The 27,079-nt window shown below is 55.3% G+C and overlaps 2 protein-coding genes across 5 annotated transcripts in view; both read right to left on the bottom strand.

The window, feature by feature from the left end:
* Window positions 1-945: 945 nt before the first annotated feature.
* On the bottom strand, window positions 946-11,659 carry LOC112122952 (mitochondrial ribosome-associated GTPase 1-like). 3 transcript variants are annotated; one of them, XM_026653771.1, is made up of 11 exons: window positions 11,601-11,659; window positions 10,732-10,796; window positions 10,269-10,373; window positions 8,740-8,820; window positions 7,642-7,698; window positions 6,801-6,891; window positions 6,116-6,177; window positions 4,974-5,070; window positions 4,151-4,232; window positions 2,003-2,115; window positions 946-1,357 (listed from the first exon to the last, which is right to left on the bottom strand). In XM_026653771.1, the coding sequence occupies exons 2-11, from the start codon at window positions 10,783-10,785 to the stop codon at window positions 1,260-1,262; spliced, it is 840 nt and encodes a 279-aa protein (XP_026509556.1). In that variant the 5' UTR covers window positions 10,786-10,796; window positions 11,601-11,659; the 3' UTR covers window positions 946-1,259. The 3 variants fall into 3 exon arrangements, with proteins under 3 accessions (XP_026509556.1, XP_026509553.1, XP_026509555.1); XM_026653768.2 differs by lacking the exon at window positions 11,601-11,659 and adding an exon at window positions 11,486-11,582; XM_026653770.1 differs by lacking the exon at window positions 11,601-11,659 and adding an exon at window positions 11,486-11,573 and having other exon boundaries at window positions 10,732-10,838.
* Window positions 11,660-16,424: 4,765 nt separating this feature from the next.
* Window positions 16,425-27,079, bottom strand: part of LOC112113902 (peroxisomal N(1)-acetyl-spermine/spermidine oxidase) — a 12,287-nt gene continuing 1,632 nt past the window's right edge. The window contains exons 3-7 of one of the 2 annotated variants that reach the window (XM_024210356.3): window positions 25,856-26,055; window positions 19,458-19,713; window positions 18,444-18,556; window positions 17,541-17,698; window positions 16,425-16,574 (exon numbers count right to left, since the gene is read on the bottom strand). In XM_024210356.3, coding sequence (XP_024066124.1) covers window positions 16,425-16,574; window positions 17,541-17,698; window positions 18,444-18,556; window positions 19,458-19,713; window positions 25,856-26,055 — 877 coding nt within the window. Of the gene's footprint in view, window positions 16,575-17,534; window positions 17,699-18,443; window positions 18,557-19,457; window positions 19,714-25,855; window positions 26,056-27,079 lie in introns of both variants that reach the window. The other variant, XM_026653782.2, reaches the window with a different exon arrangement.

A 27,079-nucleotide genomic window follows, 5' to 3' on the forward strand; every position in this document is an offset into this window, starting at 1 on the left:
CCTTGGAACTAGCGTAGCCTTTGGCTGGCGGATTTAGGAGCTCTCTCCTACTAGAGATCCCTACCTCGGGGAGGTTGACGGACGCTGTGATCAAGGAGGGTCTGGTCCGTGAGGAGGACTCCTGTGTGGTACCCTGCCCCAGCAGACTCAGCCCCATATGGAGGAGGCTCAGCTGGGCCCAGCTACTTCACTCCCGAAGGGGCCTAGCGGCAGCTGGGCAGGAAAAGCAGCCAGCTCCTGTGGGGCAGTGTGAGCGGTGCTGCAGTCCCCTCAGTCCTTGCTCTACCCACCCAAGTGCAGGGGCAAATGTCACTACACTCAGACCACTGCCCACTACAGCAGGACCCTCAGGGGTTCAGCAGGGAACTTGCTCTCTGCCAGAGCTAACAGCTGTCCTATGTCTGCAGGGAAGCACGAACCCTGCCACTGTGGGATCCAGCCCTTACATCAGAATCATGTTCACTGTCTCAGCTTCCAGCTCACATGCTTGCCCCCAGTGCCAGCCCCCGAGAACACCAGCGACGCAGTGCTGTGTTAATAAATACCAACGTGGTGACAGGGTGGAACTGAATTTAATGGCCATTAAATCCCAGCAGCACAGGGCTTGGATTTCACTACACACGCCCCAGATTTTATTTTAAACGAAGCTGCCACCACACATTGTACCTGCCCTCAGGATCCAGGCCCAGCACCTGGGGCTTGCTGGCCACTAAAGACCAGTGGGCTGCCAGCACTGTGGCAGTGACAGAGCAGATGAGGGCCCTTTGGTCCATGCTGTGGGACAGCAAAAGAGCGCCTCGTGTAGAAGGGGTCCCTGGCAGGGCGTGCTCTGCTCTTCCAGGAGACACGGAGGCTGGCTCTGCCCACAGGGGCAACAGCCGAAAGGAGCATGAACCTACGCAGGGGAAAGGCAGGGCCCTGAACTGCCCCAAGACCCACCTTCCCCCAAACAGAGGATGTGGAGTCCCTGGGCTAGGGTCTGTTCACAGCACGTCACCCTTGGGGATGATGGGCAGACAGAGCCCACCCAAGTGATGACAGGGGCCCTGGCTGGGAAGCCAAACACAGACCCACATGAGGGCTGCTCTCCTGGCCATGGCCATACTGACCCCGGAGCTGCATGTGCATGGGGCAGGAGGAGGGAAACAGCCTGGGCACCACCACATCCCGCTTTGCCCGTGAGCCGCCTCCAAGCCATGATCAGCCTGGGCAAGAGGATGGCAGCTGAGCTCGAGCCAGGCGTGGGGGTTGGGCAGGGCTCAGTCCAGCAGCACCTGGCCCAGCTCCCCCTTGCGGAAGGTGCGCAGGAGCTCATAGGCGGCTGCAGGGTAGTCAGGCGCGATCACGTTCACGTCCCCTGCAAGAGAAGGCAAAAGCTGTAGGTGAGCAGGGAGCTCATGGCCCAGCCCAGCACCTCTGGATGGGCTCCAGAGTCCACGACTGTACAGACACAGCCCCAAATGCAGGCCGGGAGCGGGGGGAGAGGAGCTAGCCCCGGCTGGTCCCTGGGCGCTGCATGGCCCTGGTTCCATGCAAACCGACACAAGAGGCTCCCCCACAACACACCACGGCTCAGAGATCCTCCCTCCCCACACCCACAGTCACCAGCCTCCATTGCTCCAATGGGCAACTCCTGCCAGCCCCCACTGCCCTTCCTGGTGCCAGCCCCACACCCTGGCCATGCCTCTTCAGGAAATCACGCTGAACAGAGGGTCTGCAGTTGGCAGCAGCTGGGGCGCTCCTACCCTGCATGCCTTTAGGCCGGGGTGCTCCCCCAGAACCTGCAGTGGGTGGGGCATTCCCCTTCTGTCCCCCACCCACCCAGCTAGGGGGCTCCCTCGTCCTCCCCTCAAGCCTTGGAATCTCCAGGTGGCATGGGCACAGCACTTACCCACCTCCCCACAGGCTCTCCGCCTGGCATGGGAGAGCACTCAACTGTTGACCCCCACAGCTAGCTCTCACCCGTCCCCCCATGGGGTCCCAGGCCTGCAGGGGCACTCACCTGTCCCTGTGAGCACCTTCACTTTGTGCGTCTTGCCCAGTTTCAGTGCCACCCGCTTGAGCACGCTCTCAATGTCGTCGCTGGGCTCGCCCAGCCCATAGCGCTCCACGTAGCTGTGCCAGGGCAGCGAGAGTGGGTTAGCACCACAGGGCAGGGGCAGAAGCACCAGCCAGGCCAGGGTACAGGGCAGCTTTCCCTGGGCAGAGCACTTCAGTGCTCAGGGTGCTCTGGAGCGTGCAGAGGGATGGTGTGGCTGCACAGCATGCAGTGCCTGCTCTGGGGCAAGGCCAGCACCCTCCATGTCACAGTTGACCAGCCAGCCACACAGAAGACAGGTTCCAGGTCCTTCCGGGCGCCTTTCAGCCCCATCAGTGACCCAAGCAGCTCTACTGCCACCTCCTGGGGACAGCAGGGATTTCTGCACATCCCTACGTGTGTGGTGTTCCCGCTGCCACTCTACAAGGACGGCTGCCAGCGCCGGCTGGCTGCGGGGGCCTCTGGCAGCGAACACCTCGCTGCTCTGGCATGGGGCAGCAGGGCTGATACCTGCCCTTTCCAGGTGGGAGCCTTCACTAGCAAAGAGACAGGTTTCAGAGGGGTAGCCGTGTTAGTCTGTATCAGCAAAAAGAACTAGTGACTAACAAATTTATTTGGGCATAAACTTTCGTGCCCACAAAAGCTTATGCCCAAATAAATTTGTTAGTCTCTAAGGTGCCACAAGTACTCTTCGTTCTTTTCACTAGCAAAGCCACCCAGAAACCCCTGCAGACCCTCTGTACAGGAGGCTGACTGTCCCTTTCAAGCCATGAGCACTGCGCCTCCCAGTGGCCAGAAGAGAGCACTGAAGGCACCAGCAAAGCACAGCAGTCGATTCTGGGACAAGAGCTGCATTTTGTTCAACAGGTGCCAGCTCTTGCCAAGGCTTTAGGCCTCAGCCAATCACAGACAAATTCATTGCTGGAAACCAGTCTGTTTCTCTTGTGCGTCAGTATAGCTAAGGTGGGTACTGACCTTAGAACTTTATGAAATGTCTGTAAGTTGTTGCTTGCATCAATCACACTTGTAATATCTTTATCACAAGCTCTAAGATAAATAAGTTTTTGCTTTGTAATTGTAAACAGTGTTTGCTCTGGAATGGTGAACCTGGCAAGAGGCATGTCTCCTGCCCATCAGGCAGGGCTATCAAAACTAAATGAGCCATTGTGGGACATCACAATACAAAGACTGTGTTAATTGTCCCTTCACACCCATGAAGAGGCTAGGAAGGAAATAAAAATAGCTAACATCTCCTTTGACTCTCCCAGGGCTGGAGCCACAAAACAAAAGCAGAGACCCCCCAGGGTCAACCTGGGTTAGCCCTAAAGTCTGTCAGTGCTGACAGATTGCTACAGCTCCATCACCTTTAAAGACCATAGACACACATCATGTGTGTCTATACGGTTGCCTGCTTTAACCTTAAGAGTGCTCTCATTTCTTTTCCTAGTGAATACATCATTAGTTAGTTTACCATAGGCTTGGCTACAAGTGTTGTCTTTGGTGTGAGATCTGAGGTACAAATGGACGGGACTAGCAGCAACCCAAATCTTTTGTGATCTTTGGTACAGAGCAACCAGCCCTCACTAAGTCCAGCTTGCCTGGGTGGCAAGACAGACCGGAGAGCCCAAGGGGACTGTCTGTGATTCCATGGTGAGACTGTTCTAGTTCTTTAGGAGCCCACTTGTTACTGGGCTGGTGCAATCTAATTACAGACCATGCAACTAGCCTGGGGTGTCGCCCTGCTTTTGATAGTCTGCCCTGAGGTTGGCCCTCAAAGTCATGCAGCGTGACACTCTGCATACGACACGCGCTGGGCACCACTCCACCTCCTACAGCCCCTTGTGGCAGCTCAGTGCAGGGGCACCGCCAGCCAGGCTCACATCAGGAGCAGACAGACCCTCCGCTCTGGCAAGGAGCGCCCCTGCTGCAGGAGCTTCCCTGCCAATAGCATGCACAAGAGCAGACTCCAAGCAAGAGCTGAGGGGTGGCACTGGGGAGACATGGGCAGGAGCCAGCCACCAAGACCAGGGAAGCCCCTGGGGTCTCAATGCATGAGCCCACCCAGCCCCACCCCCCGACCCCACAGCAGCCAGGTGCTCAGGAAGTGCTCACCTGAACTGCTGCTGCTTGTTCAGGGTGTACAGCAGGTAGTCGGCCATGACGCCCTCGCCCACCAGGTGGTCCCGGATGGCCCCTATGAGACACAGAACAAAGCCTGAGTGCCAGCCACGCAGGGCAGAGGGCAAGAGACAGCCCCGTCCGCACTGGCCTGGGAGCTGTGCCTCGACCCCTCTCCCACAGGGCTCCAGCCGCCTGCTCTGGGGCCGGCTTGGCCAGCCTGAGAATGTGTGCACAGGGCACCTTCGAGGCGCTGCTCCCCGGGAGCCACCCTGGGCACAGCCAGGCTCCAGCCCACAGTGCCAGACACAGTATGGAGGTGGCCACTGGCCTACTAAGGAGCTCCCCGGGGTGGGGAAATGGGCTGTTCCTACTGAGCTCTAGAGCCTGCAGTGTCACCCCCACCCCGGGGCGAGAGCCCCAGCAGCTGATCTCCTGGATGTTCACCAGCTGCAGCTCACAGCCAGTATGGCCAGGCAGGGGAGAGGGGCAGGGCAGACAGCTGGGCTGGAGCACATGCGCTGAGTGATGCTCCCCCTCCAGGCAGCTGGGAGCAGCAGCCTGTCCCAAGCTGGGCTCCTCAGAGTAGGGGGACAGGCAGTGGCTCTGCCCCAAGCACCCAATAAAAACATGTCTCAAGGCAGGGCCCGTGCTGCCTCCACAAAGCCCTGCTGCCTTTGTGGAGCGTGTCCCCCTCTCCCACACTGTGCCCATGATCATGAGCTCCGGGGCTTCCCTATCTCAGCCCCAGCAGAGCCAAGTGAGGACAGCCCCTGGCCAGAAGCAGCTGCAGCTCCAGCTCCAAAGCCCTTCTCACCACACAGGGCCAGCTTCATGCCCGCCTCCACGCTCTCTATTCTCGGAGCCAGCACTCCAGGCGTGTCCAGCAGATACATAAGGGGCCTCTCGGAAACCTACACAGGCAGAGGCAGGCTTGTTACGAAGCTGTGGGTCAGAGAGCAGAGCCCAAAGCAGCACCCTGAGCAGTGCCAGCACAAACGGAGGGGACTGCTGGCACTTCAAAGCCGATTCCCCCCACCAGCCGACTTGGGAATGGCGTGCGACAACTCTGTGATCCACCAGCCCAGGGCAGAGACTCTGTGGAGCATGAACGCTGGCACTGGAAATGGCCCAGTACAACCGGGCACCCCAGCTCCGCCCCATAGGGTCCCTCGAGCAACCTGCCAGCAGCCCAAGGGCCAAAGCAAAGCACAAAGCGGGGCAGAGCCCAGCCTCCTCCTACATGGGTCACCCACAAAGAACCATACTGGGCTGGTGTCATCCAGGATCTTTCCTGGCAGGCAAAGGAGGCCAAGGAGGGTTCCACACCAGGTGTGGGCTCCTGGCGCTCTGGCTCTGCTGGGGGATGAATGGAGGTGGGTTCAGAACTCCCAGCCCTTACCCAAATGGGTGGGGGTGCTGAATCCTTAGAGAGCTCTTCCCCAAACCCCCTGGGGCTACTGGAGGGCACCCCAACGTAACAGGCCCCAATCATCCAACAGCCTGCATAAACATCGCCTCTTTCCTGAAGCCAGCAGGTCTTCTAGAGCCAGCCAAGAGAAGGCCCGAACCCAGGGCCACTTCCTTTAAAGGTGACCTTTACCAGCAGTGCAGAGACTACAGATCCTGGCATGCACTTCATTGCAGTCCTGGGGACCTGGCGAAGCAGTCCCCTCAAGCCAGGCCTGGGGTCCCAGCTCCCAGCCCCATATTCTATCACTATGGAGCCACGGGAAGGCCCTGCCTGGAGCACACAACCCCAGGGTTATTTTGGAAGCTACCAACGCTGTGTTGTCCCAGGGGTCTCTTAACCCGGTCATCTTCTCACCATTTCAACTGAATGGCTACTGGCCTCACGCAGCCCCTCATGCTGTGCACACATTAGCTACATGCTCTGTACATGGCCAGCACAGCGCCCCAGCCGGCCGTGCTCAGGGGTACAGCTCCCAAGGACAGTACCTGGATTCTGGTAAGCACGGCCTTGGTGATCCCTGGCTCGCTCCCCACACGGGACGCTTTCCCTTCAGGAAAAGGAGAGGCCCAGTCAGCTGAAGAAGGAAGGCTCACTCTGGCCTGGCCTGACCTGCTCCCAGGGCACTGACGGAGCTTTGCCACTGGCCTCATGGCGCAGGGGTGGGCCCTGTGCATATCCAAGAGATCTCCCAGCCATCCCTCTGATCGGTGTGCCTCATGGGACTGACGTCCCAGAGCTGAGGCCCCGTTCAGCCAGCACCTGTTCCCCAGAGAACCCCCCCGGTTTCTCTCTCGCTGCTCCTAAGCAAGTTCTGCCAGCCCCTCTGCATCCCTCATCGAACATCACAGCAACGGCAGAGCAGCTGCAGAGAGGGGAACAAGGGCCCAACTCCCTTGTTGCCTCTGGGGCTTCCTAGCTAAACACTGGCTAAGCCCAGCCCTGCTCAGCTTGGGTGACTGAACAGCCAGGGAAAAGATGCAGCCTGCAGGGCCAATTCAGCAGCTGGGGGAGCCAGTTCTCTGCAGGAGAGGGTTGAACCACTAGGAGGTCTGACGAACCCGCCCCAAGGCCACCTCAAAGCCCCCAGCCCTCCAGGGATTTGTGACCCACAGGCAGGGGTGCTCTCCCCCCGAGCCGCCAGGCACAATGGGAAGGCACACAAGGAAGTACCCTTTTTGAGGTGCAGCCTCCGCATGGAGTTGATAAGGGAGGATTTCCCCACGTTGGGCACTCCGATCACCATGATGCAGTACTCCACGTTCTGGAACAACAGGAAGAGAGATGGATGAGCCGCTCCCTCCCTTGGCAGCAATGCCAGGCAGCACCGCACCAGGCTCCACGTCCCACCCAGCCAGCCCCCAGATCCACCAGCCGGCACTGTGCCAAGCTCCCCGTCCCACCCAGCCAGCCCCCAGGTCCGCCAGCCAGCACTGTGCCAGGCTCCCCGTGGCCCCCCCCACACACACACACCAGGCAGGGCAGAGCTAACAACAGGAGCGTGGATGTGTCCAGGCAGATTAATTTGGATCTGCATGGAAACAAGAAAGTCATAAGCCAGCCTTGCCAGGGAATGGAGGCCGGCACAGTTCATTACACTCTTGGCTTCAGCACAGTCAGGTAGACCAGCTGGAAGCCCAGGCCACCAGTGGAATGTTTCCATCTGAACAGAGAAGCCAGACTCTTCTCCCACTCAAACCGTGGAAAACCAGATTCACTCCACTGGAGTCAGCGTCTCTGCACTGATGCTAGTGTAACCAGGAGCAAGATCCAGCCCCAGGAGCTGAGAGCATGCTGGGGGCCCTACAGCCACCAGAGCGCTGTATCTCCTGCTGGCTCCAATGGGGACGGAGGGCTCTCAGCACTCTGAGAACCAGGACCTCTTTGGGCACCATCTACACGCCGATCAGTGCGTCCAGCTGGACAAGCCCTTTGCCCATGTGGGGAACCGGACAGCAGTGTGTGGGTCTCACTCACACACTTTCCCCATTCTCACTCTGGCCCGTTAGCTGACCTCAGCTCTCTGGTAGCGCTGGCTTCTGCTGACCAGATCCGTGATGAGAGGGATGACCTGCAAGGCAATACAAAGACAGATGCTAAGCAAAGCACTGGTGGCTTTGTCCCGAGTGGGTAGTACCCTGCCGTTAGACTCCTTGGCCAGCACAGTGCTGCTACGAGCAGCCAGGCAGAACTCACTGGCGGGACAGGCACGCCTCCTGCTGCAATGCACCAGCTAGTGGGAAAGCCAGGGACTTCTCTGCAGCTAGCCTGTACTTTAACACAGTTTTAACTGGCAGCTGCTTCCAAATGAAGGTGGTAACAGGATGGACAGAGACACGGTGGGGTGAGTCCTTCCTAGCCGGCTTTCACTTCCAGTTGTGTTCAGAGTACAACTAATGCACAGCTTTAATGCAGACAAAGCAGGGGAGACTGGGAATGTTCACACTGATGGTTTCGGTCCACATAAAAGGTAAGATTCTCCTCTGCCCTCCGCAGGGTGGATGTCAACTGATACCGAGCTCATTTTGCATGCACAGATCTCCCACCGCAGGGCAGAATATGGGAGCTGAAGACTCCCCTGCAGGTCTGAGAGAAGCGCTTGGCCACATTTGTGGCTGCATGAGCATTTAATAACGTTTAAAATAATCAAAGCTTAACCCTGATGTCCCCGGCACAAGTCCTCAGATCCTACTTCTCAGTGTACTGCAACAGCCGTGCCTGCCACTAGGGCACTGCTCAGAAAGGGACATTGTACGGATGTCAGCAGGCAGTGCTGCCCATGTGGTCTCTCAGCAAGCCTGGGGGAAGGTGCACTCAATGTATGAGTAAAGAGATGCTCTTTCTAACTGCCAGCGCCACAAACTCCCCTGGGCTCAGAGGTTCAAGCTGGGCTCTTAGATCTGAAGTCAACAATTCCGAGGCGGCATTAGCTAAAGTGGAATCCTGTAGTAAAAATGTACTGCACAGTCACTAATGGGACCTGATCTCACCGAGGCACCCAGGGCGCTGAACAGCTGAGTGCAGCACGGCTTGCCCTCAGCTCCAAGCAGTCACATTGCAGAGCGGACACACACCGTAAGGAATTGCTGTTAGAAGAGACAGGGGCTGTTACCTTCTTGACATTTTCATCTTTTACGCAGTTTGTGAAGAGGATGTTTTTGAGCCCTTCCTGCTCCAAGCGCTCCAGAATTTTCTAGCAAGAAATGAGAGATTTCCATGTCAGAGAATGCAGCGGCCCACGGTGCCTCCTTGCCCCAGTCACACAGGGCAAACCACGGTAAGGTTGCTCAGGCTGGAGCTAACTGGGGTGAAGTGTGCTGTAGCCATCAGCTGAGTTACCCTTCACAGAGAAGGCACAATGCTAAAACACAAATATCTGTTCAGCTCCCCACTACCTGTCTGGAAAGCATGAATGCTGGTCAGCTCAGAAAGGCAGACAGGCTCCTGTGGGAGGCCCGGAGTCTAGCCCCCCTGCTCTGTGCCCCCCTTTCCCTATCTGTAGAACGGGGATGACAACACTCAGCCAACCCGCCATAGCTCACAGGGGTGCGGTGAGGATCAGGGAGTGTTACATGGCTATGCTACCTACAATGGAGACTGCAGGCTGAATCCAGGATCGTTCAGCCAAGTAGTATATGACAACAATGACAACAGCAGCAGCAACTCTGCTGCCTCTGCCACACAAAGACCCCAGCCCTGTGGTGCCTCCATCCTGGCCCAGAGGACAGCTCTCTGGACTGAGCCTCACTGCTAGAACCCAACAAGGAGAAAGTGTGCGAAGGATGGTTCAAACACAGAGCTAGTGGCAGATCAAGCCATCAGCAAGGGTGCCCGGCACAGGTCACTGAACAGCCAGGTATCAGCAGACACCAGTGGGGATTACTGTCAGCTGAGTGAAGGAGCTGTCCAGGGGGAGCCTATCTCCCCCACTGCACCCACTGGTTGGCTGGACGGTCTCCAAAAAGAGCTGCAGCTGGCTTGGACCCTGTAAAGACGTGGCCTGTTTGACAGTCGGGGGTTTTGGATCTCCTTAGTGCCATCTCGATGGACTGCTGGCCACATCCTGCATCCGCAGCCTAGCGCTGGGAGATGGAGGACTAAAGGAAGAGGGAACGAGGGACGTTTATGAACTGAAAGCCTTACTTAAATACCTCCCCGTTTCAAACACTTCAACTATTTTTCTTTTCTTCTGGATCTTTAATAAAAGACTGTTTCACGGTGTGTTTGCCATGGCACTAAACAGGCTGAGGCCTCTGTATACCAAACTCTGAACCTTGTTTAACACTGTTTAACGTTGGGACAGTGCCTAGGTTATGTTAACACATTTGGCCCAAACGGGAGAGCTTCTCCCATCGGCGTAACTAATCCACCGCTGAGGCGCACTAGCTATATGAACGGGAGAAGCCCTCCTGTCGCCATAGCGCTGTGTACACAGGGGGTGAAGTTGGTATGACTGTGTTGCTCAGGGGTGTGGATTTTTCATGCCCGAGCCACATAGTTATACCACTGTAAGTTTATAATGTAGACCTGGCCTCAGCCCCAACGTTTACTCTAGATTACAAGGAGAAGCTGCATCATTGAATTAAACAGGAAGATGGTTGTGAAGAATGGGAGGAGAAAGACTTTAAACTGGGTTCTTACTGCTTTGTGAGTCAGATCAGCCAGGTCCATTTTGTTCAGTACAAGCAGGTGAGGTCTGATTCCCAGGGCCTCCTGGAAGGCCGGGTTCCGGCCTGAGAATGGGATGTGCTACCGTTAAGGAAGCCAAAGAACTGAGATACCCGCAGTGACAGGGAAGGGTTCAGCCCGCAGAACTCTGCTTCATTGGAGACAAACTCTCACCTCCCACAAGGCAAGTTCCCGCAGCCCCGTCAGCACACCGCACCACGGCAAGGCCCCAGCCAGGGAGGGAAGCAGTGGGGAACAGAGGGCTACGCACAGCCCCGCGGGCTCTATGTACTGGCTTTGGAAGGATGCAGCAGCCCAGGGGCTACACATGGTGCTGAGCAAGGGGGCAGGGCTCCGCTGTGCTGCTTGGGCTCTGGCCGTGGTGCTACCAGCACAGCCTCCACCCAGGCCACCTGCTCCGGCCACCGAAGGATATTCGGGCATCGTGCACCTCGATGAGGCAGTCCACCTTGCGCAGCGACTCCTTCATCCGCCGCAGGCCTGCCAAAGTGGAGCCAGGTCAGCTGTGCCCACAAAGCCTGGCTGCAGGGGAAGGGACTGGCTCAGCCCTGCCCACAGCTCAGACCAGGCCCTGGGCAGAGATGCCCTACAGGCTGGGCCTGAGCCTGCCTGGCCATAATAAGTAGGGTGACCAGATGTCCTGATTTTATGGGGACAGTCCTGATATTTGGGTCTTTTTCTCATACAGGCTCCTATTACCCCCCCACCCCCTGTCCCGATTTTTCACACTTGCTGTCTGGTCATCCCAATAATAAGGCGCCTGCAGGAGTCCGGACTTCCAGCGGGCCCCAAATATTGCGGGAGTCGGGACTGACAGGGCTGCCATCTTTGAAAGGCAGCAAACCTGGTACCCCCCGACAAGGCAAACCCAGTATCCGGAGAGAGCCCACACACAGATCGATCACAGCGGGTCTCCCCCGCTTGGGGCGCCTGCACGTGGCGGGGCAGGCAGTTGTTCGGGGCGGGGCGGGCTCCCGCGTACGCTGCGGCGGGGGAACGCGGCGGGCTCCGCAGCGGGCACAGACACTGCTCGTCCCCCGGGCGTTGGGAGAACAAGCGAATCTCCAGCCCCACGGCACATAACCCGGCAGATTCAATTAGTCCTCCGGCAAATCCCTGAGCCGGCCCGGAGTCACCCTCGGGCAAAGCGCCGCGGCCCAGCCCCCCACCTTTGGCCATGTGCCCGGGGAACCAGGAGGCCACGTTCCGGCCGCCGAAATCGAAGCGCTCCCGCCAGGCCCGCAGCGCACCCGCCGCCAGCCGCATCCCGCCGCCGGAACCCACCAGCCGCCAGGGGAGCGACCCGGAGCGCGCCCTCCGCAACACCCCCCGCCCGGCCAGCTTCCGGTTCCGGCCGCTCACAGGCCCCGCCCCCAGACCACTCGGCCGGGCCGGGCCGAGAATAACGGGAGAAGCCAAAACGTCACAACCAGAGCTGCGTCCCAACAACCATTCTACGGGGTGTGTGTGTCCCTCATCGCCTGGCAACAAGGCAGTCGTAGGCGCATCTATGACCCGCCCCTGCCCGAACTCCGGGCCCTGGGGGCCCGCGCTGTGGTGTGACTCCATTGGGGGCGGGGCTTTGTGACGTAGGGTGTTGGGGCGGGGCGGTGGTGGCTGCGCCTGTGCCGCCGGAGGCGGCCTGAGGTGAGATGGCGGCGCGGGAGCTGCAGTTCTGTGAGCTGGGAAGGGGGGGGCACGGCGGGCTGGTTGGTACCTGGGGCGGATTGAGCCGGGCTGGTACCGGGCGGCAATACTGCGGGCGGGCTGGTACCGGGGGGGGGGCAAGGCAGGGTACTGACCGCGGCTCCTATGACACACACCTCTCTCTCTCTCTCTCTCCCCAGGCAGCGATGGCAGAGCCGCGGTGTGAGGGGCAGCCAGGGTGTGGCACAAGGAGTACGGACTCATCCCCTGGCCTGTCAGGCACGTCCCCCCAAGCTGGGGCAGCACCCCCCGCAGCTCCCCCCGCCAGGGCAGCGCCCCCTGGGCCAGGCACAAGACCCCTTCCCAGCGCAGCTCCTCCCGTGGCGCCCCCTGCCATGGCATCAGCACCTGTGCCAGGCAAAAGCCCCCCTGCCAGGGTGGCTCCCCCCACTCCATCTGAAACAATGCCCCCCATGCCAGCCGAGGAAACACCCATGCTACTGCTGGATGATGTGCGATACCAGATCGCTTGCACCAACTGGTACTAGAGCTGTCCAGCTCCACAGCATCTGGAAGGCAAGTCTCAGACCCCGCTGCGCCAGGCACCCAGTGATGCAGATGGACTCCAAGTCGCCTCCAGGAGCGCCTGTATTACTGCCCTCCTTGAAGATGACATCCTGCGTACTGCTGCATCTGATGCTTTGAATAAAGAGCCAGGGTCAAAGCTGCTGAGTTCCTGCTCTTCTCTCTGGCTACTAGGCTCCCAGTTCTACCAGCTTTCATGCTGATATCCCCAAATCATGTGGACAGCGACCCCTGTCATAACCACAGGGCTTTACTCTCTCCCCTCACCCACAGAAACTTTCCTTCCCAAGGGGCCATATCCCCTCTCTCTCCCATGCACACGTGTCCTGCCTTCTTGTGCTTTATACACTAACAGAGCCTGTACACAGTGTGCTGACTGCGCAGCTTGCTGTTTTCAGAATCAAATCCACTTTTTGCTGGATTTATGCTTCTCCCCAGCAAAAGATATTGCCTTCCCAAAATTCACCTTCCAACCCCCACCCCACCCAATTGAGCTACAGAGTTGTTCAACACATAAGACCAGGTTTTTTTAATAATGGTGAGTGCATTCCCTCTCCCACCACTCTAATACTCAAAGGCAGCTAAAATCTTTTTTAAAATACTGCCCTCTGCCAGAAAGCAAGGGTGAATAGCAGGAGCCCAAACTGTGAGGTTTGCAGCGCCGTGAGTGACTGTAAACAGTGTGAAAACAGAAACCATTGTATAGCCTTAGTTGAAGAAGTTGGGGCTACCTCTACCATCATTTTTGCTGCTCACTTCCTAAAGTGCTGAGTAAAATAATTGCCTTTAAGCAACATTTATCCTGTTGCTAGAAGCGTGAGAAGAATGAAATAACCAGCGTGCAGACCTCCTTCAATGTTGCCAATGCCATGTACACAGGGAACGCAGAAAAGCATGCCTACGCACAGCGGTATGCGGTAAGATTCCTCCAGCCAGCAAAAATACATAGATGGGGAATTGCCACAGGGTCCGAACGTGGCTCACCACTTCATTGCAGTAGGGTTTCTTTGGGTTTGCAGTGGCTTAGCTGGGAGCAGCACTGGGCTCCATGTGTTCAGAGCTAACCAGACTTGGTCTATGAGGCTTTAAGTGCATGTCAAATCTGAACTTGTGCAATAGGTCTGAAAATAGCAGTGTAAATGGTTCTCAAACTTATTTGATCGCACCTCCCTTCTTTGTGGCTGTAGTAGTTTACACCCCCCACCTCTGAGTGCTGCCCCGCAGCCACTGCTCTGCAACTGCCCAGCTCTAAATGTGTAAAGTGAATTTTTTCCCGAAAGCTTCTCATGGTCCCCAGAATACATTCTGCACCCTCAGTTTGAGAACCTCTGGTGTAAGAAGTCTCTATCTCCCTGCTGGGCAGAGGGAGGGGAGGGTGGCACTTTATTCAACTGACAGAATGGCAATGCATTACAGTTTTCTAAGAATTAGGGCCGGGGTTCATAGTACTTTACTGAAACATGCAACTCTGTGTGGTGCCAAGGCCACTAGGAGGAGGCTAAGGGGTGCCGTTGACACCTCATCCCCACTGTGTTCCAGCAGTCTCACTTCACAGCAGCTTGGCTGCTGGCCACAGAGGCTCTCTTCGCAGCAGGCTGAACCTTGGTCCTAATAGCATGGTAGATGAGGCACTCCTCTGCAGTGATTTACTGCCTGGGCAGCTTCTTGTAGCAGATCCTCTGATGAGTCTGTCCTCCTTGGGAGGTTGCACAGCAGCTGGCAGTTCAGCGTGACCAGCTGGTGGTGCTCTGGGAGGGGGACAGAAGGGCATTGGGGTTTCTGGCTCAAGAGCAAGGTGATGGCTGTGGAATGGAATTGTTCCCGGTGTCATTTTAGACAGGATAGTATCCCACATCAAAGCTAGCTGCTCCTTTCCTTACCACCACCCCACGCTAATTTCAGACCCTCCCTCCTTCCCTTTGCCAAGCATCCAGATCAGCCCTCCTGGAAGGGCAAGGAATTGGCTCCCTCCTTGTATCCTAGATTGTTTCAATGGATTCACTTCCCCTCTCCTCATGCCTACACTCTCCTCCTTTCCCTGCTATCTCTCAGTGCTGGAGGATCTTCTTGCCAGCAGCCTGGCCCTCTAGAAAATGAGCCCCTATCCCCTCCTGTAGTTCAGTTCTGCCCCACTCTCATGCACCCTACATTGCGATTCTTGTCAACAACTTGGGCTTTGATGCTAAATCCACCTGTCTCCTCCCAGGGCTGGGCTGACTCCTCCAGCTTAGCAGAGTGCTGGGGGCTGTTGTTCCTAGTCCCCTCTTGCACAGTCACATTGCTGTGGGGGTCCCAATGGCTATAGGCAGAAACTGCCCTTTGCATGCCTCTTCTGATCAGTGGCTTCAGTTTACTTGACACCAGCTCTCCAGGGTGAGAAGAGCCTCCACCCACCGCTGCATGTCTGCCCCTGCTAACTCCACCCTTCACTCATCTCCACTCCACAACCTTGGCATCATTACTGGCCCTGCCGTTCCCACCCTTGCAGCACAGCCTGAGTACACCACAGCCGCATCTGCTGTTGTCCTGGCTCCCGCTGCTCATCTCCATGGCCTCTGACTTGTACGTGGCTTAAATCAGGGCAGGTTGAGTGGATAACAGCCCAGCCGAGTTTGGAGGAATTTTAACCTGGCACTAATCTTTTCCATTAAGCAGATAAGCTGAGGCCAGACTGTGCTTTCACACTCCAGGACGCATGTAAGATTCGTGCTGGTGTCTCCTGCTGGCAAGGGGAGGGGATGCTCGGCCCCCCGGAGCTGCTCTGCTTTGAACAGGAACAGCACTTTCCAGGCCTTTGGGCACCAGCAACGAGAGCCAAGTGCTCCTCTCCCTCCTGTCTGCACAGTCACAGGGACGGGGTGAACAAACTCCTAGACAATGGAGAACTCGCGCTATGGCCCAGGAGAGGTGGCTGCCCCTAGGTTTCCCTTGGGCTGTATTACCTGGACTTGCTGTTGGTGTCTGTGGGGCAGGCTGAGGGGCATAGCATTCAGCTCTATCCTCCCCACACCTTGGGGGCAGGGCCATACTGGATACGGGGCCACCAGGCCTTTGGGACACTGACACCCCTCAGCCAGGCAAGGATCCACCCATTTTTGCCCTGGAGAGGACAACGGGAAATTCAGCCGGCAGTTTTCACACAGCCCTTCCATGGTCCGACTTCCCACCCTAGCGATGGGAATGTCAGAGCTGAAGTCAAGGCCCACTGGAGAGAATGGGACTCTGCCCATTGCTTTCAGCAGGGCTTAGGGGTCACACATTTACACTGCCTATCTCAGGAGTGTTCGGGGCTTGTGACCTGGCACGTGGGTCACAAGTTTACAGCAGCTGCCTCAGGAGTGTTCGGGGCTTGGGTCACACGTTTACACCGACTATCTCAGGAGCATCCAGGGCTTGTAACCTGGCGTGTGGGTCACATGTTTACACCACCTGGCTCAGGAGCGACCGGGGTTTGTGGCCTGACATGTGGGTCACACATTTACACCACCAGTCTCAGGAGCATCCTGGCTACGATGTTCCTCTCAGGAGCAGGCAGAGAAGACAAGCTGCAACCGCAAAGCCCTAACGATAGAGATTTACTTGTTACTACTGACAGCACTCCATTGCATAGTTAGGTGACGTTTCAATTCCCCAGTCCCCCTCATCCGTGTGGGTGCTGCAGCTCCCAGTGCTCGGTTCAAGCCTACAGCTACCCTGCCTTTAGTCTGATCGCAGGGAGATGAGAGACAAGCCACAAAGAGCGGGCGCGCCGGCTCAAGACAAACTAACCCCTTTCCCTTGGCAACGGCAAGGGACAGAAGGAATCAGAGGTTGAGGAACGAGCTGGAAACCAGAAGCCACCACATCCCGGTAGCAGGGAGAAGCGAGCAAGCAATATCAGAGCCGAGGCTTGTGCTGGTGGGATTCAGATGTGTCATACAGGCTGAGCAGACGGTCGGCCTCCCGCCAGCCTGACAGAAGGGCCCCATGCGTAGTGGAGTAGAAAGTCCGATGCGTGGCTTCTCCAGCAAAGAGAACCTGCTGCGGCTGCAATGGGAAGAGCAGAAGCAGGCGTGAGCACAGCACAGCACTTGCAGGGTTAATCACACTGTTCTTGGACTCATGCGGAAAGGCGGCTGCATGCCCCTTTCAGGGATAATCGTCCAGCTTCCAACAGGATGTGTGATACATACAGAACCGGGGAGGGGGACTACTCCACTGCAGCCACAGCTTTGTGCATGCACCGCACTATGTATACACCTCCCATGGCACTTCCCACGCTGGGGACAGCAAACGTCCCGGTAACCTGCCCCGGGTCATGGTGCCTAGGGCATTTTGTTGAACCGTTTATAAGGGCTTTGCTGCAATATACCCATGCCCTGTAGCTTCATTATGGCTGGGAGAGGCCCAGATCCCACATCCTTCTAGTTTAGCTGTCGATGAATGGGGCTTTGTTAAGCAGTGGATTCCCTGGGTATTTCAATGCCAAACTGCCCTCCCCATTTTCCTTGGCACATGCGCCAACGCTGTAGCTGTCGTTCTGGTGCTGTGCTGCAGCCAGGGATTAGGCATTTTTGCCATCAGCACATCTAGCCCTGCTCAGAGTTGACAAATGCCAGTGTCCGGTGTGTCATCCATCCCCTCGTTAGCCCTGCCAGAACTCCGGCTGCACTAGTGCGAGGGGGGAGATTTCCCCATGGCGGCGAAGCCTGTTGCAATGCCCCACGCTATGCCAGCCAACCGGGGAGAAACGCTTCATCCCCCAGCAGAGGGGGACAATGGCACCAGCTGGGCCCTGACCAGTCAGACCAGAGGGAGCAGCGAGAGACGGTGGGGGGGGGGGGGGGGGAGAGACAGACATCAGACAGGACCGTCACAATCAAACAAAGGCAGCTACTGTAATTCCCATCTCCAGCCCCCCACGGCAACTGCAGTTGTTCACCCTACATGCCGTGCAGAAGGAACACTGCACTCCTTTGCTACCGTACCCAGGTGTGAAAGCAAAGCCATTACCCGGGGGTCAGCTGCATCCTCAGGAAGGGGTTGAGCCAGTGCATCAATATCATCTCCTGAACTGCCGACGGCCACGTAACTGTAGGAGCCCCTGGTGTAGGGAGCGCTGTGCCACTGAGATCGCATCACCTTCTTTGGCGGGGCGAGGTGAGGGTTCCCTGAAACACAAACACAGCAGCTGAACACCCAGCAAGGGGGCCTGCATCTCACAGCACAAGCAGCATTCATAGGGCATCAGGCGTTAGGACTCTGCACAGACATGCAGAGCTGGTCTGCGACTCATCCTAGCAACCAGACCAGGTGAGTCACCTTAGCTCCAGTTCAGGATTATAAAGTGAACAATAAGGGGCCATGCAGGAAGGGGTAATTTGGGATCCCACCCAGCATGCAGGGGCTGTGCTAGCAGATGAGGGGGGATAATGCCATCTGCTTACGCATCATTTACAAACCAGGACATGGCTTAAGAGCCCAGCTCACTGTTCCACACCCTACAGGCGCCTGCCTCCGCAGTTAGCTCTGCGAACCAGTGCGGGGCCTCACACTTCAACTAACGCAGCAAAGCTGGAATCTCAACAGCCGCCATCGCCCCAGGCGAGCTCTCCCCTGCGTGGTGGGTGGCTCACTTCCTACGGTGGGACTCTGATGGTGTGGAGCCTTTGGCTTCCTGTTTCATGGCCTCCATTTTCAAAAGGGGCTAGTGCTTTTGGGGGCCTCAGCTGGAGGCACCAGGGAGAGGCCTGATTTCCAGAGCGAGGGTGCCCAGCACTTGCTGAAAAGCAGGTCCCTTTAAGGCAAGTCAAGCTGAGGCCCCAGGCAGCAAGGCCCCAACATCACTAGTCCCTTTGAAAGCTCAGGCCAATGAACTGAAGAATTCACATGTAGGCCAGTGGGGGGGGGGGTTACCTGTCAGTCTACGGATGACATCAGTCAAGGCCGTAAGAACTGCAGCGTCACTGAGGGTCTCCATGTACTCAGATTCCTTCCCAGCAATAAAGCCACAGAGGACGTGCCCATACCTAAGAAAAGAGAGGTGAGCAGCTTCATTCCAGAGAGAGGATCTGCTAGGCATGGGGGAACCCTGGTATACCTAGGTAAATAGTTGGGGGCCACAACTCCACTGAAAGCAAAGATGGCTGCTGGGAATGGTGGGAATCTGGCAATTCTAGGAAGGCTGCAGGCTAGCGCTTCAGCCGGCAGGGAAACTGAGGCACAGCTGGCAGGTGCTGTGGCCCAAAACTCCCAGGTGCGGTGAGTCACTGGTACAAGTAGGAAATAGCTGTGGGCCAGGACTCTGCTGGGAGCAGGGCAGACTCAGGGTGGCAAGAGATCTGGTTTCATGCTTTCAGGGGTGACAGAACCCTTTGGATAAATACCATGACAAAGGAGGGATGGGTGGAGTGAGTTGGAAGGTCTGATGGGAGACAGTGTAACCTATGTCAGTGGGCATTAGGGGCTCTTAGGGTCACAGTTGCACTCTGCGGCTGCTTGGCAGAGCTCTGAGCAGCACTGGAGCTGCCTGTCGGCAGACTCCGGAAGACAACACTGAACCAGTCACACTTGGGCCACACTCAGAAAATTCTCTGTGCTGCTACAAGGACAAGAACCAAGGGTTTAACATAAACTGGAGTAGACAAATCAATTCTGCAAGGCCTGGTCAGTAACATTCATTGCCCTGTATTCCCTGGCATCCTGCCCACTTATCTGGGTACCGACAGTTCTCAAGGGGCTGAGTGGATAGAGTTTGCTGGATGGCTTCAGTGAGAAAAGGCCACAACACTGCCATGAACCAGTCCCCTGAATGACAGGGAAGTGTGGGACTGGTGCGTGGCACTCTTGTGAGCTGAACTGTACCATCTGTTCTAACCCAGAGCACCCCCAGAAGCCAGTTACCACACCCCAACTCAGGCCCCCACATACCGTTCCGGCGGCTGGAGGACCAAGAAGACGATAAGTTTTCTGAACCAGCTGGCCTGCAGGTCGGTCCCAGCCTCGACCAGAGGAGACTCGTCCTCCCAGACAACCTCGATCAGCTGGCAGTCCGGAGGCCAGAACGGCTGCTCAAACTCCAGGAAGATCTTGTTGTTCGTCCCGAAGCCCAGCTGTCTAATGGCGTCTGCTTTCCGGGGAGGCAGCGGAGGGTCGATAAAGGTCTCGTGATGCTCTTTAAGGAACCCTACAAACAGAGGCGGCGAGTTATATGGGCCTGTGGTGCCCATGCTCCACCACTATTCAGGAATGTGGGCCAGGCTCCACCAATGTTTGGGCTTATATTTTACATACATTTTGATGTGAACAATATGTCTGTTCACAATTGTCCACTGAGCATCAACTTGAAGGGCATGCTTAACCTTATTTCTTAAGGTAGCGCAACCCTGTGTCGTGAAAACAGGCTAAATTATCAAGGTGCTTTTGCGATGCGCAGTCTTCCAACAGTCTGCATACGCAATGATGCGGGACTGTGATGGAGACCCGCATTATTCTCATCATCGTCTAAGCAGAAGGTTGAAAGTCTGTGTCGTGAATTCACCCACTCTGCACTGCTGCATCTCTTACAAATATGGCCCTGATCCGGCTTCATTTGAAAGGCGTCCGTATACTGTTTGAGTGCCTGAGAGGAAAAACACGCAGCTTCAATTTGGCGGTCAGTTTGGGGTATTTAGCACAATACTTGATTATTTTATACTCTTTAAAGTAAAGTACATAATTGGTTGTATAAGCGTACAACAAAATATAATGTATTGAAGCAGGCGAGTGCTGCTTCTGACTTTCCACTTCTAATTGGCCCTTGTAATCTTGTGGCGCTTTTTGCTCAGCCTGCAAAAACTGTTCTGAAAAGAAGATCTTAATATTTTCTACGAAGGCCAAATCAATGTTTATTTCATCTGGATTCCAAGATACACATTGCGTGGTTTTACATCACACAAAAAATCCTCCTGTCACAAGGAAGGGGTAATGAAGAATGCTGCTCTGCAATCGCAAGTCAATGTTTCTGCACTAATGTCGCCCAGTTACAGAAAAGAACCACAATCAGCTAGGAATGCACTTCACAACGTTTTTAACAGTGTTCAGTACCTAGCTCAACAAGGCATAGCATTGCGTAGACATAATGAGAGTGATTCAAATTTGATGCAGCCCTTGTTGCTCTGCAGCACAAATTCAGAGGAACTGAGACAGTGGCCTAGTCGCACAAAATACAAGTGGCTATCACATGAGGTTGTTAACGAAATAATCAAAACGATGGCAATGATGGTGCTAAGACAAATTGTGCAAAAGATAAAGGCTTCTAGGTTTTACACCATTGTAATGGATGAGACTACTGATCTGTCAAGAAATGAACAAATAAGTTTTTCTTTAAGGTTCTTTTCTAGTAAAGACTAGATTTATGAGGAGTGTATTGGGTTTTACCAAACTGACACAATGGATGCTGCTTCTCTTTTCAAAATTGTGAAAGATACACTTCTCAGGTGTGATTTGCCCTTTTCTGATTGCTGGGGGGCAGTGTTACGACAGAGCCAGTCATGTGTCCTGTAAATTTACTGGGGTCCAAGCCAGAGTGAAGGATCGAAAGCCGAGAGTGGAATTTGTGCACTGTGCTGCACATTCCCTTAACCTTGCCAAGCAGGATGCCCTGCATAATATTCCAGAATGTTGTGATATGTTTTCAATGGTGAACGATCTCATCAATGCCCTCAGGGAGTCATCAAAGCGTATGACAGCATTCAGAGAGTTTCAGAGTGAAGGGGAGCCTTCTTTACAACCACTGTGCCCAACAAGATGGACACTAAGGATCAGCAGCATTAAATCATTGCTCAGCAACTACGAGGCCATGATGAACTGCCTGGATGAATTTAGTCACTCTTCAGATGAATTTGGCTCAAAATGCAGTGGATTCTTGAAGCAACTTCAATCTTTTTCAATGTACCTTACACTAACAGTTCTTCTGAAATCCATGAGTTCTGTAGAAAATGTTAATGCAAAAATTCAAAGGCCAAACGTGTCATTGGCAAGCATTATGAAGAAAGTTGGCCTGTTGCAAGAGGTGTTGAGTGGGATGTGCACCGATTCATCATACAATCACTTCTGGGAAACAACAGTAGATAAGGCAAAAATTCGTATTTAGATGATCCTACATTCCTGAGAAAACACAAGCCACCAATTTGGCTTGACCAAGGAAGCCTTCCTCACACTTTCAGTGACCCCAAACAGTATTTTCATCAAACATATGTCAGGATCATTGATGCTTGCAAAGTTGTCACTGAACAGAGGTTTTCAACAGAAAGCTTTACATTCCCAGTAAAATTGGAGAAGCATAACACTGATGCAGTAAATGGCTCAAAACAGGACAGTGTCCCAATAAGTGACGCTTTCCATGGTGACATTAACAAGGAGAGGCTATCTCTTCATTTAGAAATGTTGAGTGATATTTGCAGATCGAGAAATTGCCAGCTTAATTCAGTGAGCGAAATGAAGCAATTTCTGAAACAAAACGAAAGCTTGAGTGACGTTTTTGTCAAAAGTTACAATTCTCCTGAAATTGTGCTACGCAATTCTGACTATAACCTGCACCGCTGAGCGATCATTCAGTTTCCTGCCCAGTCTGAAAAATTATTTGCGAACGACAATGGGCCAAGAACATCTAAATCACTTGGCATTTCTGCACATTCATAAGAACTCTACCTCTGATTGGACAGTGCAAGTCTCCTGGATGACTTCTTTTCAAGAACCGAACAACAACAAAAAGTGTTTGCTGCCTCCTGAATGCTGAAGAACGGATCTGACTCAGGGGAGAGAGCGGGGTCCCGCCGGACAGGCTAGATTTAATCCCCAAACTGACTGCAGTTAGCCCTGCCCCTGCTTGGCTGGGGGCGTGGCAGGAAGCCATCCATCCAGGGCCCTGCCACTGGGGAGACAATGGGCTTGGGTCATGTTTTGCTCCTGATAGGTAGAGGCTGAAAGAGCTTTAAAGGGAGCGGTTCTTTGCTGCAGAGATAGCAGGGGTGTCCCGTTCAGGGGAGCACTCCTTGGCTAGCTGAGATGTGGATGGGGCATTCTCAGTCTTTCACACACTCAGCTAGGGTGTGGAGAGCTTCCTTCTCCAGTGCTGGGCTGAAACAGGAGACAAACAGCATTTTTAAACAGCTCTGAGTACCACGGCCTTCCCCTTAACCAGCCAGGAGGCACTGCCTGGAGGCCCTGCCAGGGCGGGCAGGACCCAAACGTCCCAGCCTCCTCCCAGAGCAGCAAACACAGATACCACGCTCGCTCCTCCTCGGCGGGTCCCCATAGCTCTCACACAGCTGCTCCGCATCCTTGCCAAGGGCTGCTCAGCAGAGCGGACAGCTCATTGTGTCTCTCCCTTGCTGAGCGACATGCGCTCCGCTCCCTGACCTTTCCAAGCTCGCTGGGGTTTCGGTTCCCCTTGTATGTGGCGAGCTGGCACATCCTGGCTGACAGGCAATTGTCCCCACTGAGATTATACCCAGCGTGGCAGTGGGGTCAATTCCTGGGCTTGGTCAGAGAAAGTTAATCTGCTGCTGTACCTGGCACTGCTGCAGCAGCCATAGCCAGTGATCCTGTCCCTCATGGTGCCCTTCGCAGAGCTGCCTCCCAGCCTTGTCGGATGGGCTCCACCTCACCTGGGCACTGGCACACTGAGATAGACTGCAAAAGGGGAGCTAGCCCCTCGCCTTGGTCTCTGCTACAGAGAGCAGACTGACCCATACGCGCCTCCTGGCAGCCTTACCAGCCATCCCAGCACCCTCCAAGTCTTGGCTCTTTATAAAAGACACAAGCATTGTTTGAAGCAGCCAGGGCCACTGCTCTGCTCTGGATGCATGGCTACGATAGCCTGCGGTCCTTTGTCATTAACCACCCAGGCCTCTGTATAACTGAGCATGGCATGGATGCCACCCGGCACCAAGGTCTCGGCCTCATCCACAGCCTGAGCATGCAGTTGCTGCAGGGAAACCAGGTCAGGGCAGAGGGACCTGGCCAAGCTCCACACCCACACAATTGCTCCTGGGAGTCAGTTCCGGTCGTGGGCAGTTGGCTGGGAGAACTCCATCCCTGCGCTGTCCAGCTGCCCCTGCAGGGCTGTCAGCGCCCCTGCTACAGCAGGATGGAGCTGGCGAGGGCGGGCATGGCTGGCACACCCCAGAGTCACATGTTTGGTTGGTGCTGAACAGGGTGGATAAAAATCAATGATTTAAAAAAAAAAATCTGATTTTTTAAATTTAAATAGGTTTTTTCCTCAAAAAGCATTTTATCAAAAAAATCCGATCTAAAGTTAGTTTTAATTAGGATACGTTATTGAGCAAAGATATCTCATCATGGAATAGGGATTATAAATTCTAATTCCATAGTATGAGACTATATTCACGTAATGTTTAAGAAAAGTTTTGTAAATGAGTTCCAATAGTTCATGGATTAGGGATCCAATCTTATGGAGTTTCAGGGGCTTCTGTATCGATTAATTAGTTAATCTTTCTATCTACCCAAGGGGACTCAGTGCTCAGTCTAGAAGATACCGTCAGAGATGCTTAGTTTTGCAGTTCTCAAACTGTGGATTTGTGTCTCCAGAGATAACATGCTTGTTAAGAGCAAAAATGTTTTTTAAATATATAAATAAATGAATAATATATAGAGGTGAGAAATAACAGACTTCAATCCAATTGTTCCTCTGCAAATTTGTGTACACAGAGTCAATCCCTTACCTCCCTCTAAAAGTGCAAAGTTTCAGAAAGTTCAATGAATAGAAGATTGTTGGGGGCTGAATATATCTGGACAAGGAGAAGTCTGGAGATAAATGTGAGAAGGGAGGGACAGGCAGCAGAAACAAAAGTGAAACTGTTTGAGCAGCATATTCCAGAAGCCTTGAGGTCTTTCTGAGTGTAGCCTTCATTGATTTGAGATCTACCATACCATTCTCTCACTAGAAGGGAAAACCTATAATGGCAGCAGGCCCTAAAAGAGACCCAGTTTGGGAATATTTTAATGAAGTTCCTCTACCTGTGGGTAAGACAGGCATGCGTGCAAAATGCAAATAGTGCAACAAAGAAATGCAAGGCCTGGTCGCCCAAATGAAACAACATCACGAGAAGTGTTCCTTCTCAGGAGGAAGCTGCGTTGAAGATGATGAAAAGAACATGTCTCAACATGCGGGATCTTCAGGTTGGTAACAACCAACAAGAATGCACTTTTATGTAGAAATCCATGATTAAATCGAGTCTTCCTGACTAGTGATTTAAATCAATTTGATTTAAATCAAATCCACCCTGGTGCTGAAGCAGCAGGCACAACATGTGCCCAGGCGCTGGGTCCGTGGCACCTTATTGTCGCAGGGCATGAGCCCTTGCTGTGGCCTCTGCAACCCACTGCTGGTGTCTGCGATCATCCGGCAAGGGGCAGACCTGGATGGTAGGAACCAGTGGGCCAAGATGGACAATCCATCAAGGGGCCTCCAAAAGCGAGGCTGTCTTCAGGGCCCTTGGTGAGACATGCAACCGCGTCTCTGCCCTCAGGGGCCCTGCACACTGGGTCTCTGGGGTGGGGGAGCTCCCACATCCGCCCCCTGCGGGAACCAGCTGGGGGATTACTGATTGGGTTCGCCCAGCTTCAGGGCAGGGATCTGGGAGCCCTACCCAGCCAGCCCTCCCCATGGGAAGCCTCCCAAGTCTGACCAGCTGGAAGGCCTTTCCCTCAGTGTGCACAAGGGCTGCCCCCATTTATCCTACCACTCCCTCTGGGCGTGGGTGCCAGAATGCCCTCTGGTACTGCCCAGCCTGTGCTCTCTGCTCGGCTGGGCGTGGGCCCCTCAGCTTCTTCAGGAAGTACAGAGATGCCACCCAAGGGGCTTTCTCCTCCTGGGTTTTGACACTGGAGGTTTGGGTCTTCTCTGCCCTGAAGACTCTCTGGGGCCAGGAGATCTAGCAAAGCACATCCCAGGGGACAGCTGAGCGAGGGGAATGGGGTCTGTCGGACTAATCAAAGCCAGCTTGTGTTCTTGTTTTACAATACACAGAGCCCCTTGGTGGGGGAGGGGAGGCTGGGTTTTACCAGAGCTCCTTCCTCCCTAGCGTAACACCCTGCGATGAGGTTTCACCAGGGCTCGGTTTAGGAGAAGGGACAATGCCGCAGCTGGGGCATCAGGGCAGAGCTGCCCTTCCCGTGGGCAGAAGACAGGCCAGTGAGCCCAGGCAGGGCATGGCCCGGCCAAGCCAGCCCACGGGGCAGCGTCTGGTTCACCAGAGAGGAGCCGTGACAGGAACAGATGGGAGTGAGGCGCTCGGGAGCAAGGGGGACGCGAGGCGGTTCACCTAGAGGCACCGTGATGATGACGTGATCTGCCAGGAACCTCTCGCCGTCCTCACACTCCACCTGGACCGGGAACGTCCGCCCCTCTTGGCTCTCCTCCCGGTAGGAGCCTCCCCAGCGAACCGCCGTCACTGGCTTGTGGAACAGCACGCTCTCCTTGGGCAGCGAGGTCAGCATGCAGTCCGGCAGGCCTCCATAGCCGCTGCGGGAGAGGAAGCGCCCAGCGCCAGCACATCAGCCCAGGGCTCGCTGGGGGCCACTGGCCTCCTCCCCAAGCTCAGACAGACCCACACACCAGTTCAGCTGCCTCCCCACAGGGAAAGGCCCAGAGCAGCCCCAGTGCCCCAGACCAGGCTTAGGCGAGAGGGGCAGCAGAGTGGGCTTTAATTCACCCCCGCTCTGCTCCCTGGGGGAGCCTGACACCCCCTCACAGCCTTCCTTGCTGCTGGAGCTGCCCTGGACTACTGGGGTGCCCCAGCACGTGGGCGACTGTATGACTGCTGGGCTCCCTCTGTGCAGGGCAGACCAGAGAAATACCCGGAGAGGGAAGCAGGGGAGACAGACACACAGACGGGCACATGCACGCCAGCGGGAGACACAACGCATGAGCATTTCCACAACTTTCTAGAGGTGTGGGGGGCCTCTCCTTTTATGGCCAGTGTGCCCCAAAATGGCACCACCACAAGGGCTCCTGCCCCCAAGGCTGGCACCTTGGGCTCTGCACCCTGCCGCCCAGTGAGCCGGTAGTGTTATTACCGCTTTGCACAGACACAGGGGACAAGCCAAGCATCTGGCAGTGCAGAGTAACACCAGCCCCCCCTGGACAAGCGAGAGGCCACTCCTGCCTGCCGAGCAGCATTGAGCCCCTGTGTTCCTCGGCTCGGCAAGCCGCACACCACGCTGCCCTCTGGGACAGTGACACAAACAACACCGCGACAAGGTCGCTGCTTCTTGAGCAGCCAGGGCCGTGCTCCCAGCTGTCCGTGGACACAGCACTATGGAAACACTCCCCTGCCTGCATTCCCCATTTTAAGTCACCCTCTGGCTCAGGAAAGAGCTCTCAGCTCCTCCTAAACAAGGGATGCAGCCCCTTCAGGCCCAATGCAACACTGGGCCCAATGCAACACCTGTAAGAGCCTTTCCCACTGCCTTCCACGGGAGAAAGCCCAGCCCACCTTCACCTTGCCAGCTCCAGGCTCGGGGGGGGGGGGGGGGGGGGGGGGGGG

Source organism: Terrapene carolina, unplaced genomic scaffold (genome assembly GCF_002925995.2).
Source record: "Terrapene carolina triunguis isolate 2854851 unplaced genomic scaffold, T_m_triunguis-2.0 Scaffold148, whole genome shotgun sequence".
Lineage (NCBI taxonomy): Eukaryota > Metazoa > Chordata > Testudines > Emydidae > Terrapene > Terrapene triunguis.

Excerpts from the sequence above, each read along its gene's own strand:
- LOC112122952 (XM_026653768.2), bottom strand. The coding sequence starts at position 11,582 with ATGCGGCTGGCGGCGGGTGCGCTGCGGGCCTGGCGGGAGCGCTTCGAT. Across the intron at positions 10,374-10,731 it reads TCGAGGTGCACGATGCCCGA|ATCCCATTCTCAGGCCGGAA; the intron begins ATATCCTTCGGT and ends TAACGGTAGCAC. Across the intron at positions 6,178-6,800 it reads GAGGCTGCACCTCAAAAAGG|GGAAAGCGTCCCGTGTGGGG; the intron begins GTACTTCCTTGT and ends CTTTTCCTGAAG.